General features: G+C 41.4%; 1 protein-coding gene across 1 annotated transcript; it reads right to left on the reverse strand.

Moving 5' to 3' along the window:
* Positions 1-249: 249 nt before the first annotated feature.
* LOC104488529 (ras-related protein Rab-3B-like) lies at positions 250-12,203 on the reverse strand. The gene is made up of 3 exons (XM_010144882.1): positions 12,090-12,203; positions 4,031-4,155; positions 250-698 (listed from the first exon to the last, which is right to left on the reverse strand). The coding sequence occupies exons 1-3, from the start codon at positions 12,149-12,151 to the stop codon at positions 511-513; spliced, it is 375 nt and encodes a 124-aa protein (XP_010143184.1). The 5' UTR covers positions 12,152-12,203; the 3' UTR covers positions 250-510.
* Positions 12,204-15,481: the final 3,278 nt, after the last annotated feature.

Below are 15,481 nucleotides of genomic sequence, written 5' to 3' on the forward strand. Positions count from 1 at the left end.
CAGAAAAAGTGAGGTCCACATCTAGAGAACAGCAACGACGACTCAAAATATCTGGGGACTTGATTTTTTTTTTTTAACATTAAAAAAAAAGTATATTCTTGCTTTGTAAGATTTTTTTCCTCCCATTTTCTTTTGGACCCTGTCCCTTCTAATTGGTTTTTATGTTTCCTGCTGTTCTTGAAAAAAAAAAAACCTCTTTCTGCAGTAAAGGAATTTATAATTAAAAATGCAACATTCTCTGTGGAAATAACATCTGCGACACTATACAATTCCTTCAATGTAACTCACATTAACACTAGGTGTGCTTACAATATCTATTCAGAATTTTGTTTTTCGAGTTACTGGATGAGAATAAATATATAATATTAACACTCCAGCACATTAAACAAACATACCAGTTTCCTACGACAGAGATTTCTGCCTTTGGACTACATGATAATGCACCACCACAAATGAAAAGATTACATTTAGTGAGGAAAGGAGAAGGACGTTTTTGAGCGAGAAAGGTCACTAGCATGAGCAGTTCTGCTGCGAAGGGGGTGGGTTGTCTGTGAGTCGCATGCTCCTTCCCGAAGCGCCCCTGGAAGGGTCTGATTCTATACTCTCCGACATCTTTTCACAGATTATATCCACGAGACGCTCAAACACCTGCCTCACGTTGATGTTTTCTTTGGCACTAGCTTCAAAATAGTCAAAACCTGTGAGAAAGAGTGAAAAAGGAAATCGGTAGAGACTTATGAGAAAAAAAAGATGGTTTTTAAAACATTAACCAATTTTTTCAGAATTCACCTTTAGAAAACAAGACATTAGACAACTTTTAAGCTCAGCTTATTCCTGCAATCTCAGAACGATTAGCAAAAATAATTCTAAAATTTATCAAGCACGAGAGTCAAAGGGATAAAAGGATCCTTACCATCACCCTGGTAAACACAGCTGCAGATGACACAGATCTGAATAAACTCAGGGCAAGGGAGACGAGTTCTCCCAGTGCCGCTAACTGGTGATGTACAGAGGGGCCTTCCTGGGCTCCACACACCCCTGCATAACAGAGTCAGGCTTATGCTATGAACCACTACTGCTGTCTGGCAAGAGAGAGACTAGAAAGAGAAGCAAGATCATGGTTGTATTTCTTCTGCTGACCAACTTCTGCACTGCTAAGCAGAACACTCCACGATTTTGGTCCTGTTTTTCCCTTTCTTTGTCTGATTAGACTGAAAGCTCTTCAGGGTGATGGGTACTTGTAGAGCACGTGTCGACAGAGCACCCGACAAGGGCTGTTCAGCGCCGCTGAATTACAAATAAAGTCGAGTGCCTCCTACAGAGTAATTTCAGTGTCCATTTGCCAGCTCCTAGCTGCGGTGATGCGTACAGAGTCTCAAGCACTGACACTTTGGTTAAAAAAAGAAAGGAAGAATATCAGCAAGGCTGGAGTTACGCCAAGGTGGGCATGGCACAGACAGCTATTCATACTGCCTCCCACTGCGGCTGCCTCCCGTGCTGCACAAGAACCAGCCTTCTCACAGATGACTCTGAACCCTGCCTCAGCCAGCAGAAATGTGCTGAACTGTGAAGCCTTTCTTTATTTTTCTAGCCCCAGGAGCCTCAAAAGTCAACTATCACTTACAATGCCTGTAGCTTCTGTTCTACCAAGTTATTATATTGCCAACAGTGAGAGCTCAAGCACCACAGAAAGTTTATTTTGCAGTAAGCACAAGAAATCAGAGTTGAACTTGGGTGTTTGTCAGTCCAACATTGGTTTAACTTCTGCTGTGGCTGGATCAGTTTTGGTTTGTTCACATTTGAGCCACTAACAATTTCTTAATCTGATCAGGAAATTATTTCAATGATGTTAATATCCCTATACAAACTTAAACACGCGAAAGGACCACCTTTCTGTGAATCATTATGATGCAAGATAGCAGTTTAAGCAGTCAATAGTCAATTACAGAGCTTCCTAGCACCTAATGCACAAAGTAACGTCAGGTAACGCTGTACACATTAGCACAGTTAATATAGGGCAAAACCAACTTATACAAAACAAGATATATTTTTCAGCCCTATTAAAAAGAGCATGTAGTATTTTGGAAGGCTATAAGAGAGGAGGACTGGGATGACACTTTCCAGAGGTTCAGTATTGTTTTGCTCTGCGCTGGGGCATGTTTCTCCAGGGAGAGCTGGACAAGTGCGAGGACAGGTCAGGAGCAGAACTGGGGATTCTTCAGCAGAACAGTTTCCTACTGATGGAGTCAGTTGCTACGGTAACTCAGTGTGCTTATGTGTTTTGAAGTGTCCCATTCGTAAAGGATTCAGATTCTAGATGCCAAGTTTGTATTTAAACACACATCATTTTCCCAGGAAGATGAATTCTGGGGGGAGACAAACCATTAGAAGACCAAATAGGAGTGGGAGTTCCAGTAAAACACTCTATTTGCTGTTACATTGTTCCGGACAAATTTTCAATGACTAACAGTAAAATTACTCTTGCAAAATGCAAGGGCACACAGCATTCACAATGGCTTTAAGATCCTGCAATCCAGAAACTGAGTTTATTCACATTCGTGTTTTCAAAAGCAAATTAAATTCTGATGTGTAAAAAAGATAAATTCTACATAGGCTAGGCACAAAGGGGTTCCACTCATGACTGGAGCGTTGCCATCATGGCATTGCCATCATAAACAAATACCAAACTAAACCCCCTAATATCCCATCATTATCATTATCGTAAGAATTCCTTACATGTAGGACTAGCACAGCAAACACAGACGTGGTTAGTTTGCAAGATCAGTTATGGGCTCTTTTTTACATGCTTATTTTTTTTTGCATGTGAAACATGAAAAGAATAATTTTATTGCTCTTAACTCTTTAGAACAGTGACCATCTATTTGTTTATATCACACAGGGCCCTATCAGAGCCATACTTTATACTCATCTGTGAGCAGAGTTTCTGCACCCTCCCTTCATTAAAATAAAAAAAACAAACCGACAATAACAACCCCCCCCAACTACTAAATACTTGCAATCTAAGATCGCATAATAGCATAAGTATTAACCATAACCGGCAATTTGATTAAGGTCACACTTTAAACTGCAACAATATATACAGTGTGTACTGGAACTCCAGTACCCCCAGTTTAACAATATGTGATGTACTCTCCAATTAGTGCTGGAGAATTTAGGATTAATAACTCAGAATTTTCTAAGTTGGAGATGATGGTGATTCCTTTGGGTCTGGTAAGAATCTCTACTCTTACAAGCTAAACAAGTATTTACAGTTCTCCCATGTAAGGGTGTCCACTGTTAACTGAATTAAATCTTAACAGGATTTACTTGCCACTATGAATTATTTAAAAGATGACAGTAGAGTTAAATTCTAACACAGAAGCCTTGCTTCCATATTTATAAGATCATATGTGCGATAAAATAGAATGAAAAATGAGAAATAAATGGTAAATTAGAATGAGTTTATTTTGCTGTTAATCCTAAAATTTTCATTGCAATGCCAGCTTCCTCTCAATGGAATTGTTTTGCTTTTTCCATCCCATATCAATAACACGATGTCATTTCCCTACCAGGACAGAGAAGCCTGGTACATTTTAAAAATATATTTTACTCAACTCTACAGTTGTAGAAGAAGTATAAACTTCTTTTTTCATTGTTTAGTTAAAAAAAATTATTCTACAAAAATCAACATTTGCATTATGAAAATGATTACATGGTACTTACAGAACTGGAGACAGAATTGTGTTTATGAAAACCTTTTACCTTTTCATTCCACTGAGCTAAGAAAAGCTGTTCTCTCCAGACAAACTTGATGTTCCTTACATCCTTAGATATTACCTTTACAGTTACAGCAACACTACAAGAAGGTAGTATTCAGCACTAATACAGACCTAGAATACATTACGTTTCTTAGTTGCAATACCATTATTAAAGTATTACTGCTGGAAGGACTTTTTATCGTACCAATTAAAAGGAACACAGTATAAAGAGGCAGAGGAAAAAGAGTAGAAAGAAAAGCTTTGACGTGTACCTAGCTGATCCGCCAGATGTTTCCCCTTCTCCATAGGAACAATTCTTTCATCCTCCATGTCACATTTGTTTCCAACCAGGATCACTTGCGCATTGTCCCAGGAGTAAGTCTTGATTTGCGTCGCCCTACAGCAGATCAAAAAAGACGGTTACCTTCCATCAGACATGCCAAAATAGAATTGTATGTTACGTATGAAAACAAGTACCATTAATGACAACACCGACATCTCAAGGCTGTATGTGGTTAAAAGACAAATGTCCAAACTCACAGATAAAGCAAGAATGCAGACTGTGGAATTTATAGCACCATCTTATTTTACTACTCCTTAACTTTGTGTGAGCATAAAGTTTCTTGTTAAGAATTTGCAAATGCTTTAAAGATCATGAGATCCAGACAAGAAGCTGAACTGAATAATTTCTGAAGTCTAGGAACATAAAAGAATTCTTTAAATCTTATTCTTCAGCTGTAATCTGTCAGAGGAACGACAGTCAGCTACACCTCTTAAAGATATTGTCCCTACAGAGAAAGCCACACAACAGATACACGCTAGATTTACAACTTCTTGTAAAATACATTAACAACAATAATTCAGAGCAGACAAAAAAAGATGCTGATTTGCTTCAGAGTTTCATTAACCCCATAAGAACATGTTTCGAGAGTCAAACGGAAGCATCAAGTCATCTTTGCTTGAACAGGAAAACTGGTTCATGGAGACTGAAAATCACACTGAAAAATGGGAGCAGTTGCTAAAGAGAAATAGAAATGTACTGAAGTGGGAAGAAATGGGATCAATAACCTGAGCTACTATTTGAACCCAGCAGGATTATGTGATACCTAGGGCAGCAAAGAGCAGATGCAATGACAGACAGCAAGTATCAGAGAAATGCTAACTTCAGTGACATGGGGATCAAGTGCTTGGGAGCTTATGCAGGAGCACTGGGATGAACTTAGAGCCACTAAAGCTCTCTGTGGATCATGTGCTGAAACTGGAGTGGAGCTAGCTGTGGATCCAAGGAGCCTGACCTTATATTTGGCCTTTTTATAGTTTTCCTATGACAAAATAGATGATTTTTTTTTCCTATTTATCCTGATGGACCGATCCTTTCCCACCACCCTCGATGAGGTGCACAGGCCAGCAGCAGAACAACAGCATTAGCTTGGTAGCATTCATTTTCAACCATTTTTTCAGACTGGTGCAACCTATTTTGTCTTCACCAAGCGAGCTCTGTCTTCTAAGACTCTCTCCTTCCTAAAGGTAATTAGGCTGCTCTGCCCAAAGCGATACACTCCTTCCCTTCTCCACCCCTCCCTCCAGTCCCTAACTCACCTTCCCACTCTTTGTTCTTACTCACCAACCATCCATACCAGACACTACAGTTTTCAGGCAAACCTGCCCGTTCCCAGAACCATGATTCCCCTCAGATTTTTACTTCTGTTTAGATTGCTTGAACTCCCTTAACAATAAGCCACTTGATTTCTTCTCTTTTGAACTAGCAGCAGCCTCCAGCTCTGATCTGCTGCTGATAATTTTTAATTAGAGTTGCTTACCTTTTCTGTGGAAAGCAGCCAATCATGTTACTCCACAGATATCTATGAAAAAGGGGGTCATTTCAGTGTGCAACTTGCCTTTAAGCAGCAGCCTGTTTGGATTGTTCTCAAAAACATAAACCTAAGCCAAGCCCTCTGCACTAGCCCAGACCTGTACTCCAACACACAAAAATACTCAGGGACTTTGTGCAGTGAAACTTCTTGCTGTTCTTAGTGTCCTCCTGGAAAGGCACTCACTCCAATCCAGATTTTGGCTCCTCCGCTTCCACCCTTCTGACTGCTTCCATGTAGGCAAGCTCTGCGAGAGCTAATATGAGTCTGTGATGAGTTTACTCTGGGGTTTCTCAAGGCTCATCACAGGCATGATCTCAGAAATCAAATCTCCCCAGCCTCCCCCCATAGGCAACAGAGGAAAGAAAGTCTCTCCAGGTTCAATTTAAAACACCTATAACCAGGCTTCTCTTCCAACTCCCAGTCCTCTCTCTGGATTAATTTCAGACTCTGGGGTGTCATATGGGGACACAGTGCCAAATCTTAACTATTTGAACAGAATTGCTTAGAACATTAAAAAGAAGATAAAAGTATGAAGGATCTCCCACAAACTCATCCTTCTTGTTTTGTACAGGTTAGTGAAAAACGTCTCTCACAAGAACACTGACGTTTACACTTACAGGAATAAAAAATAAATGAAGTTATGAAGAAGAATATCTAAAAGCAGCCTTGACTGTCATACAAAAAGAAAGGCGGGAAATTTCCAGAAGCTTTTAGAAAGGTGAATAAATAAATAAGGCTTGTTCAGTTGAGATGTTTCAACCTCTATCAGCGCAGTCCAATATACATACTGGGGAAAATATATTTCTGTGACACATTAATGTTGTGCCTTATTTGTGCCAAATTCCCCAAATTAACAATACAGCATGGTTTTTATGCTTCACGCTTAGAAGAAAAATAGTCTTAGGTTCACAGTTACATGGATATATCAACAGCCTAATTCGGAGATCAGCCTTAAAGATAAATAAAGCTGAAGATTTGTAAACTCAGCTGTCTCTTAAATCTAAGTTAAATTTAACCAATTTTTTTCTTCTCTTCTATGAAATTGCCCAGATCATCCAAAGCAGAGTTCCCTTAATATTTTCTACTTACTTTATAATATCAAATACTGAGTTTATTCTAGTTTCAGTACAGTTTCAAATGAGGTATAAACCACTGATTTCACCATACACAAAACTATCAAGCCAATGTCAAATAACTGTCAAAGGAGCCTACTAAAATAATCTAGAAAGTGAGCTGAAAGCCATGAAAGCTCATTTAACCCTTTCACTTTCTACAGGAAAGACATCTTACCATTCAAACAAAAGTATTAGTTATTTTCAAATATCAGGTAAAATCAGTGTTTGCTTTTGCTTTTTCTTCTAAAATAACCTGACTGCACTCTCGCCACGCTGCAGTAAGGGAAACCACGCAGCCTTAATCTTTTAAGGCTTCCCAGACAATCTGCTGTACCTTTCCCAGTGAAGGAACAAGAGAACAGGTCATGTCTTAGATATTCCCCGGTGCATTTCAATTGTGTATCTTACTCTTTCTCAGCTAAAAGATAACTACCATTAATTAGAGTGATTCATGTGAATGAAGGAGAGACTGTACCTCACATTCATATAATACCTTGAGAGCTTCTCTAAATAGCTGATTACAGCCATGATCATTCAGAAGAAAAACCGCCTTTACTTTGTTTAGGAGAAGTATTTCTGGAGTGACACAAAGCAAACCAGAACTCTCTTTAGGACAGTCACCCATAGGGAGGGTGTGGTAAAAAGACCATTCCGGGAAGAAATCGTATGGCAGACTGGTAGAGATATTCCTGTTTCCCTCGAGGGCAGGTGAGGCCAGGTCAGGAGGCTGTTAAACCAGTCACATGTCAATGAGCCAGAGACAGGAGGTAAATCGCACCTCACAAACATGGAAGGCACTTTTAGAGCAGGTGTTGGAGCTTCATGAAAAGGCGTGGGGAGTAATAAGGCTTAGTGAGCACAACCTGCTACAGCAATTTCCCAGCTAACGGGGGGTATAAGCTCTAAGATGCTGGAAAGGTCTGGAAGCGAAAAGACCTCTCTGACGGAGAGCTGACTTTGCACAAGGCCACCTTACCATAATTTCTGAGTAACTGTGAAGATGAAATTTGAGATCTGTGCACACCCCTATGAGCTCAACAGAAGGGAAGAGTTTGTCATGGGCAAGAGCTTACTTGCAGTGCTAGGTCTCTGGTTCAGCTGTTTGTTCATGCTTTTGGCTGTTTTCTGTAGGGAACTCTGCAGGAAGAGACGGTATAAGAAAGAGCAGTGAGAAGGGCTGAGATTCATGTTGACAACTTGCTTACACAGCATCTTGAAAAACCTGAATCGCTAAACAGCTCTAGGCAGGGCACCAGCAAGAAGGAGCAAGCTTTAGACTGGAGAATGTCCTGCTGTAAAATACGTAATGACCACTGTACACAACTTGACCTATTCCAAGGTTCTGTGAAGGGCTACTATTTTAAGGCCCCGGAATTAGGTTCAGGTGGGAAATTCTTACCAGCCCATTAGAATGGACTGGGATGGAAAGCAGCCAAAAGGTAGTGGAAGGGCATCACTTCATATTGCATTTGCGGATGATTTTCCTGAGGTATTCTCCTAAGCCTTATTGTATTTGGTTTATGAACGCAGTCCCAAGATCATGTGGCAGATGACTTACTCATCTTTTTATGCCAGAGAAACATTCAAATTCCATCCACACATTCTATTTTAGAAATAACTGGGAAGGTTACCAGGTTCTTTACTGGATTTCATTTACATTAACTGAGCACTGCTGATTTATGCCCAATGCATAAAAGGTCGACTGATCTGTTGCATCGTGCTGCATTTAGAACAAAATATTCAATGTAACACTATTCTTTATTTACTGTGTAGCTGGACACTGGAAAATGCATCACTATCCAGCTAGGATAGCAGGGCACTTAAAAGAGAGAAAGGATTTGTAGGATTAATTACTGTAATTTCTGGAAACTTGCAGGATTTAAGAAGATCTGGGATGAGCTCAAGTGTTAGCTTTTGCATATATTCTAGGTGGATGTCCCATTTAATTTTAGTGACGGTTGAAATATGGTCTCCAAACTGGCGTGGTTTGTTGTAGCCTCAACTAAACCTCTGTGAGCAGAGAGGCAAGTCATGTATCAGGCCACAAACCTTCCTTACAAAGTGAAAAGCAGCTTGTAACTTTGCCATTTCCTGGGAATCTAGGAGCAACACCGCTGAGGGTAACAGTGGAGGAGAGGTGTCCTCCCATCAGACAGTCTTACATCCCAAACCTCCTGGCTCTAGCCCTTTCACTCTTACAGAGGCTCTTCTTTGGCACCACAGGCAGTGCTGGAAAGCTGTCCTGTCCACATGCGATGGACAAGCCACAGCAGGGCTGAGCAGCAGAGGCATGCTGATGACTTTGCAGCCTGTGCAGCTTCCCAGTTGCTGCCACTCCATCCTCTCTCCAGCACCGAACAGAAGCACTGCAGGACTGGTAAGACTCTGTTTTTATCATTAGGCATGCTGCTGCTGTCTTGCATGTGATCTGAAGAAGGGACTAGGCTGATGGAGATAACAACTCTGAGCTAAAGGAGCTAAAGTACCAGCCACCTTAATTTTCCACAGAGAGTACAATACCTGACTGAAGACCAGATAATGTTTTTTTGAAGCATATCATTCAGCAAACAAAACCCCAAACAAACCCAAAAAATCCTACCTACTTGCTATGCTAGCAACTGGCAGAGGCAGCACCAGGTGCCAGCAGCACCAGCACCAGAAAAGCTTTTCTTTCCATTTCTCGTCCCTTTGGAAGTTTAGAAAGCAATTCTGCAACTTAGCTGCATCGCCGCTAGAGGACTCTGCTGGTTCAGCGATGGTGGCTTTGCCTCAGTCCTCGTCTCCTCTCGACAGGCTCCAGAAAGGAAAACAGGCTACGACAGGCCGATTTTATCTGCCACACTACACTATTCGGGCTCAGAAACTTAAACACTGATGGTTGGAAAGATTCCTGACATACAGAGAAAAAACCAGCCGTGATGGTTCGCCTCTATTCATGAGGCCCTGGTGGCAGAGGAAGATATGACGTCAAATACACAAAGTTAACCTTGCCTAATTCTTACATTCCTGCACCATTGCCTTTGACGGAACAGATGTTAGACCATCTCCAATACAAAGCTTCAGGTTAAACTTCACCTTTGTAAACTTTAAAATAGTAGCAGCTCATAGACTAAGATTTGGTATTTTTTGGCTAAAAGTTAAGACTGATAAGTAAAACTTACTAGACAGGAACCAACAGACAGACAGATAGATAGATGAACTGGTCATATATACCTTGTTTCATCAGGGAACCAAGCTGAAAGTATAGTGTAGTGAAAGATACTGCCCTAGCTCACATGCCTGCACTCCCACAGGAAAACCCTGCGCAGACATTTGGAGAAACAGATTCATCTGATCTTGGTGGAGGGTGTGCCACATGGAGACACGGCCTGGCTTTGCAAGGCCTTTGGCTTTGTGTTTCTAGCAAGGAAAAAATTTAATTCCTCGATCAGTAGCTGCTGAAGGACAACTCAGGGAAGGTGCTGCAGTTCACTTTCTGCAACATGGTGTCACAATACTGGAGATGGAGTGAAAAAGGAGACTATATCTTTAGATGTGATGATTGAGACCAACTGCTTCAGTGACAGCAAGAAGAAATAATGGACAGCCTTGGAAAAAGGCCAAATTACTAGAAAGAACAAACCACACTTGTTGTGGCTTTTGAGTTACAACCTAAATTAGGGGATATAGAACAGGTGTTCAGCAAAAAAAAACAGACTGAGGCAGATGCTAAGAGCCAGTGCTATAGCCAGCATATGTCACTTGCTCCCGGTAGGTCACTGGGATCATTGCAAATCAGTCAGACTTGGGAGATTGCACTGCCTTTCTTTGCCCACAGACCAATCCCATCTGCAGTATACAGCAACACGGTAACAAGTAGAAATGACTGCAAGACATTGGAGAGGATCCACAGGGGTACTATTTCTGCAGACAAACACAGCCTTTCCCCTGCCTCCCCGAGCCCTGTATTTCCTACACAAAGTCTGGTGTCCCTTTGAGAGAATGCTATGTCAGAGCATGAGCTCCAGCAACAGGGTCCAGCCTTCTGTTCACCTATGCTGTGCCTGTGGCCACTACCTCACAGCAGTGGTTGGATGCTTTCACCCCAGGCACTGTGCTGGGTCCCTGCTTAGAAAACACCTCCCATCAGCTACCACCCAGTGGGCTGCAGGCACTGCCCATGACCACAGCAAGGACATGTGCTCTGGCTCTTCTGGGAAGACCTCTACTCTTCCTGCTCTGTACATGTACTTATCTGGAAGGCAGGAGAGCAGGAAGAAGGTCTGGACCACAGATCTGCTTCCAAAATCAGATCAAAGTGTGGGGTGAGATGGGACATTTGTTCCTGAGGAAGAAGACAGGTGGCATGAGCTACAAGGGGAGCTTCTAGGTGGCGAAGGAGAAGTGTACACCAAAATGTGTGCACTTCCTCTCCTCGGGGAGAGGAGCCTGGGTACCAATGCAGCTTTGATTCCATTACTGACCTGGTGCTTTCTTTTCTCACTGTAAGCCAAAAATATTTCCTGCCTTTCTGTCATTAGAAAGTCCAGAAATAATTTTTGGGTGTTTCTGCATTTGTATTGAATTCAGTGGAGCCAGAGAAGCTTATAACAGCTAAGAATCTGTTTCAGAGCTAGTTTTAGGGCTAAGTCCCTACCCTTCCCATTTAACAAATAACCCCTTCCTCCCCATCCCACCTTTCCACGCTGAGCACTGCTTTACAGAGGTGTTCAGCTTTCTGTAGGCAGTGGTAACAGACGGGCCCCTTCCTAAGAGTATGCTTGCTTCGTGTCCTAGATCTTGCTCTTCCTCTTATTACAACTACAACTAATTTAAAATTCACAAGTTTTAAATGGGTAAAGTTAAATTTTTAATTATCTCAAATTCAGCAAATTGAATACTGTTCCATGTGTCTACACTTGTAGGTTAAAAAAAAAAAACCAACACTTTTTAAGGCAGTTTGTAAAGAAGTAGCCTTATTCGAGTTTCAGTGAGGTGAGGTTTGACTCAAGCAACCACTGTTAAACTGGATTGTTTTAGCAGCATAGCCAGAAACCTTGTAAGCTCAAATAATGCATTAAAAGATTAGTTTCTTTAAAATAAATTAGAACTTTTAAAAGCAAGAACTGCTGTAGTATGCTACTAAATTTGAATAATGACTATTTCATTAAAATGAAGCTGCAGAACTTTTTCTAAGGAGAGTTTAAAAAGCAAATTATTCATCCCAGAGTTTAGATGAAGAGGAAAGAATGCGGTGCAGCAAAGCACTGTGGAGGATGGGATGTCTAATGTTCTCAACAAACAATTGTGAGGAGAAAATTGAGTAAAAACCAAACAAAACCACCAACAACAGTATTTCCTACCAATCCTGCACCGCATTGAAGGAGTCTTCACTGGTGATATCATACATGAGGACAAAGCCCATGGCTCCTCGGTAGTAGGCTGTAGTGATGGTCCTGTATCTTTCTTGTCCAGCTGTATCCTGGAACAGAAAGAATATTTTGGCTTTAGACTTCAATTCTCAGAAACAGGAGTTGTAGTTAGATCCTATATCTAAAATAAGGCAACGACTTTGTGTTATTATACATTTTAAAAATGTTCATTTGCTCCCAAATGAAATGAACTCTACTTACAGTTTTTGCATTAATTGGGCTTTTGCATCAGCTACAAATTATTAAATGTATTTTGACACACATACTATTAAAAAAATTCCAAAGATGTCAACCCTTTAATTGCTCTTCCCTGCCTCAGCCTCAATGTAATAATAAAATGTTAGCAGAGTTCACTGAAAGCTGACACTTCAAAGCAGAGGCAATAGAAAACAGTCCACAACTGTACCAGGCAAAAGATATTTTGTGTTGCAATTTAATGTCACAGTCAAGAAAATGACCTTGAGATAGATGCTGCAGTGACTTGGTTCCTACCTCAGGTTAGAGACAACAATTAAAGACTTGATCCAATGAAAATTATTCCGCTAAGTGAATTTAATGTGTGAATCCCAATCATGATGTCTGAGGTGCAGGTACTAATTCGAGATTTACTAATACTCTTCTGTTGGTTCAGCTTAATTCTCTTTACCTATAGAGTGCTGTGTTATTTCTACATTCATCCTGGCAGCACAAAGGTGAAACTCTGGCATATACAACAGAAGAATTTCAAAAGACTCGTGACAGCTGAAAAACATGTCAGCTACCATCTGTTGGATGCCAACATTTATTCCTCACATTTTGTGTGCCTGCTATTAAACTGAGGAATATTTCTACCTCAGATCAGCAGTCCTGCAGCCAATCTGTTCCCTCTGGACCTGCCTTCTGAACCATGGAGAGAAGTTGTGTGCTTAATGTATCTCTCATTCAGGAGGTATCTGTCATTTCAAAACACACATTTCATCCATCTTTTGGCAAATGGCAACTCTCTGAAACTGCTGTAGGGAGGCAAAAGGACTTAACTTCAAAGCACACGTTCAGCATAAGGAGTTGACTGCTAGTTACTCTTACGGGTTAGCAGTTCTTAAATATGTGGTCCTTTAGTCCTCCAAAACCCACATTTAAGAAAGCATTTACTGCCACTGGTTTAAAATGTAATTAAAGTTTCTCTTCTCTAGAGAAAAAGACCTTAAAGGACTTATCAATCATATAGCTAGTTGGAAGAGTAAAACAAATCCACAGATTTCATGTAGAGCACTCTTGCAGGTGCATAGAGCCAATTTCTGATCAGACACAACACACCACCACAACCCCAGAAAACACATAAGGTACAGTGGGTGGGAAAACACCCAGTGTTAAAATCCTCCTGTCCACCATTCCCAGACATGCAACTTTGGGTTTGCTGCATGCAAGAGACAGTGTTGGCCCTTCTAGAACACATGCTAGCCAGTCTGTGAAAGGGGAAAACATCAATGATCACCTGTTGTTCTGCACCAGAATATCACAGAGGCTTTCTGTAGGAGGAAGGCGCTTCTAAATAAGCTCCCTGCAGCTTGCTTAAAAGGCTCTGCCTATTGCACCACCATGAGGCATCCTGCAGTGGTGAATTTCCTAGTAGAGAGATTATGCAGCAGGAAATCCTGCTGTTTCTTCACCAATCCTCTGGAAAAAGAGGGATTTTCCCTTGAAACTTGTACATTTATTTCAAGACAGGGTACTCCACTGGCTGATCTCAGCAAGGCATTGCACACTGGCTGAGAAATAGTCCTCCTGTTCCCTGCTGATGAGAAGTACCAGAACGAGGTGGACTAGCCCTTGCAGTCTGAATGACCGTTTCTTCTCCTGCCATTGGTGAATCCATCACAGAGCGCTTTTGTATTCACTGACACCAGTGAATACCAGTTAGCGGCTGAACACCTAAACCAGCTGTGCCAACTAGATCCTAACTACCCTTCTTCAAGTGTGGAAGGTCTCAGCAGCAATAGCATTGCTCTGTATTCAGAGAGACATGTTTTAGCCTGATTTCCTAAGGACGTGAGGCTTATTAAATCATCACTCTCCACACACGCACGTGTATATGCTCATCATAACTCCACTGACTTTTGATAAAATTCAGCTGAGGGAAAGCGCTCTCAAAGGTGCATTCTAACGCATCATGAAAATAGCTGATAAGAAGAAGAGAGACCTTAACTGTGCCTTAGCTGGGGAAAAAAGCTTAAGCACAATGCTTACTTTTCTCCACCCCAAAAGACCCACAGGAGAGAGGCTTTCTTCATGCCTCATTAGGAGAAAGACCTACATCAGTATTACTAACTTCTCAGATCCTGCAACCAACAAAAAAAACCCAAATCCATAGGAAGTTGGGCTTCTTCAGCTCTCATGCTCACACCATTACTTCTACACCTGCATTCCCAGGTTCTTCTGTCTCCCAGATCTCATCTTCTGTTTTCTGTTCTGTGTTTAACTAGTGTTTATTTTGGTTTAGGGCATAAGGCTGTGACCAGGCAGTAAGAAACTGCAAGACACATTGTCTAGCTATACACAAATAATTTGGAAATAAATTAAATTTTACAATGGCTGGGAGCAAGGACTTAGCTCTGAGGATGTGCATGCAGGCTGACCTGGGAAGCAGCCCAAAGGGGGTCTCAGGGTAGCTGCCAAATCCTGCCCTGGTACCATCTCAGTGCCTCGGCTCAGTGAGGAACTGAACTCAGCCCACACAGTTCAGTTAAACGCAAACTGTGCTATTGCCTGAAGTTTAGTAATTCTAGTTTGCCAATTTCTGTATTCTGCCTGTGAACCCCGTGTGTGGGGGTGGGCCCTGATTTGTGACCACAAGAGACAGGGACATGGCTGCAGGAGTTACAGAACCCTGAAGGGCTACGTACATTTGCTTAGTCATAACCTGCTCTTTGGTGGACAAGGCACTTACCTCATTAGGAAGGTAATTTGCATATTCATTAGTATATACTTATACTGCCTTCTCAGGTTATCCAAGGAAGTGCGTGTGACGGAAAGGCATCCTATACTGCACGGTATGTAAAGTTTACCCATAACCTTGCCCTGGTAGCCATGTGCCACACCACAGAGTTGTGATTCATCTCGGTGAGTCACTGATGGATTCCTTGCCGTGCTCTACTGTACAGGTACAGAGCATGTCAGCTCCCCTTAAAATGGATTTGGAGAAATGCAACTAAAAAACTTGAACCTTTGTAATATCACCCTGAAGTGATATTTTTCCTCAGGTGTGTTAGCTTCTTAGACAGCTATAAACTGGCTCTATTTTCTTGACTCACACCATGTCTTACGCTAGCTTAGCTGAACACCCC

This window comes from Buceros rhinoceros, unplaced genomic scaffold, assembly GCF_000710305.1.
Source record: "Buceros rhinoceros silvestris isolate BGI_N320 unplaced genomic scaffold, ASM71030v1 scaffold19380, whole genome shotgun sequence".
NCBI classification, from domain to species: Eukaryota; Metazoa; Chordata; class Aves; order Bucerotiformes; family Bucerotidae; genus Buceros; species Buceros rhinoceros.

What these genes read in the sequence shown, in the direction of transcription:
- LOC104488529 (XM_010144882.1), bottom strand. Translation starts at nt 12,151, where the DNA reads ATGGGCTTTGTCCTCATGTATGATATCACCAGTGAAGACTCCTTCAAT. An exon ending in TTCAATGCGGTGCAGGATTG is followed by an intron (nt 4,156 to 12,089) that starts GTAGGAAATACT and finishes GATCTGCTGTAG; the next exon opens with GGCGACGCAAATCAAGACTT. An exon ending in ACATCTGGCGGATCAGCTAG is followed by an intron (nt 699 to 4,030) that starts GTACACGTCAAA and finishes TCTTTCTCACAG; the next exon opens with GTTTTGACTATTTTGAAGCT.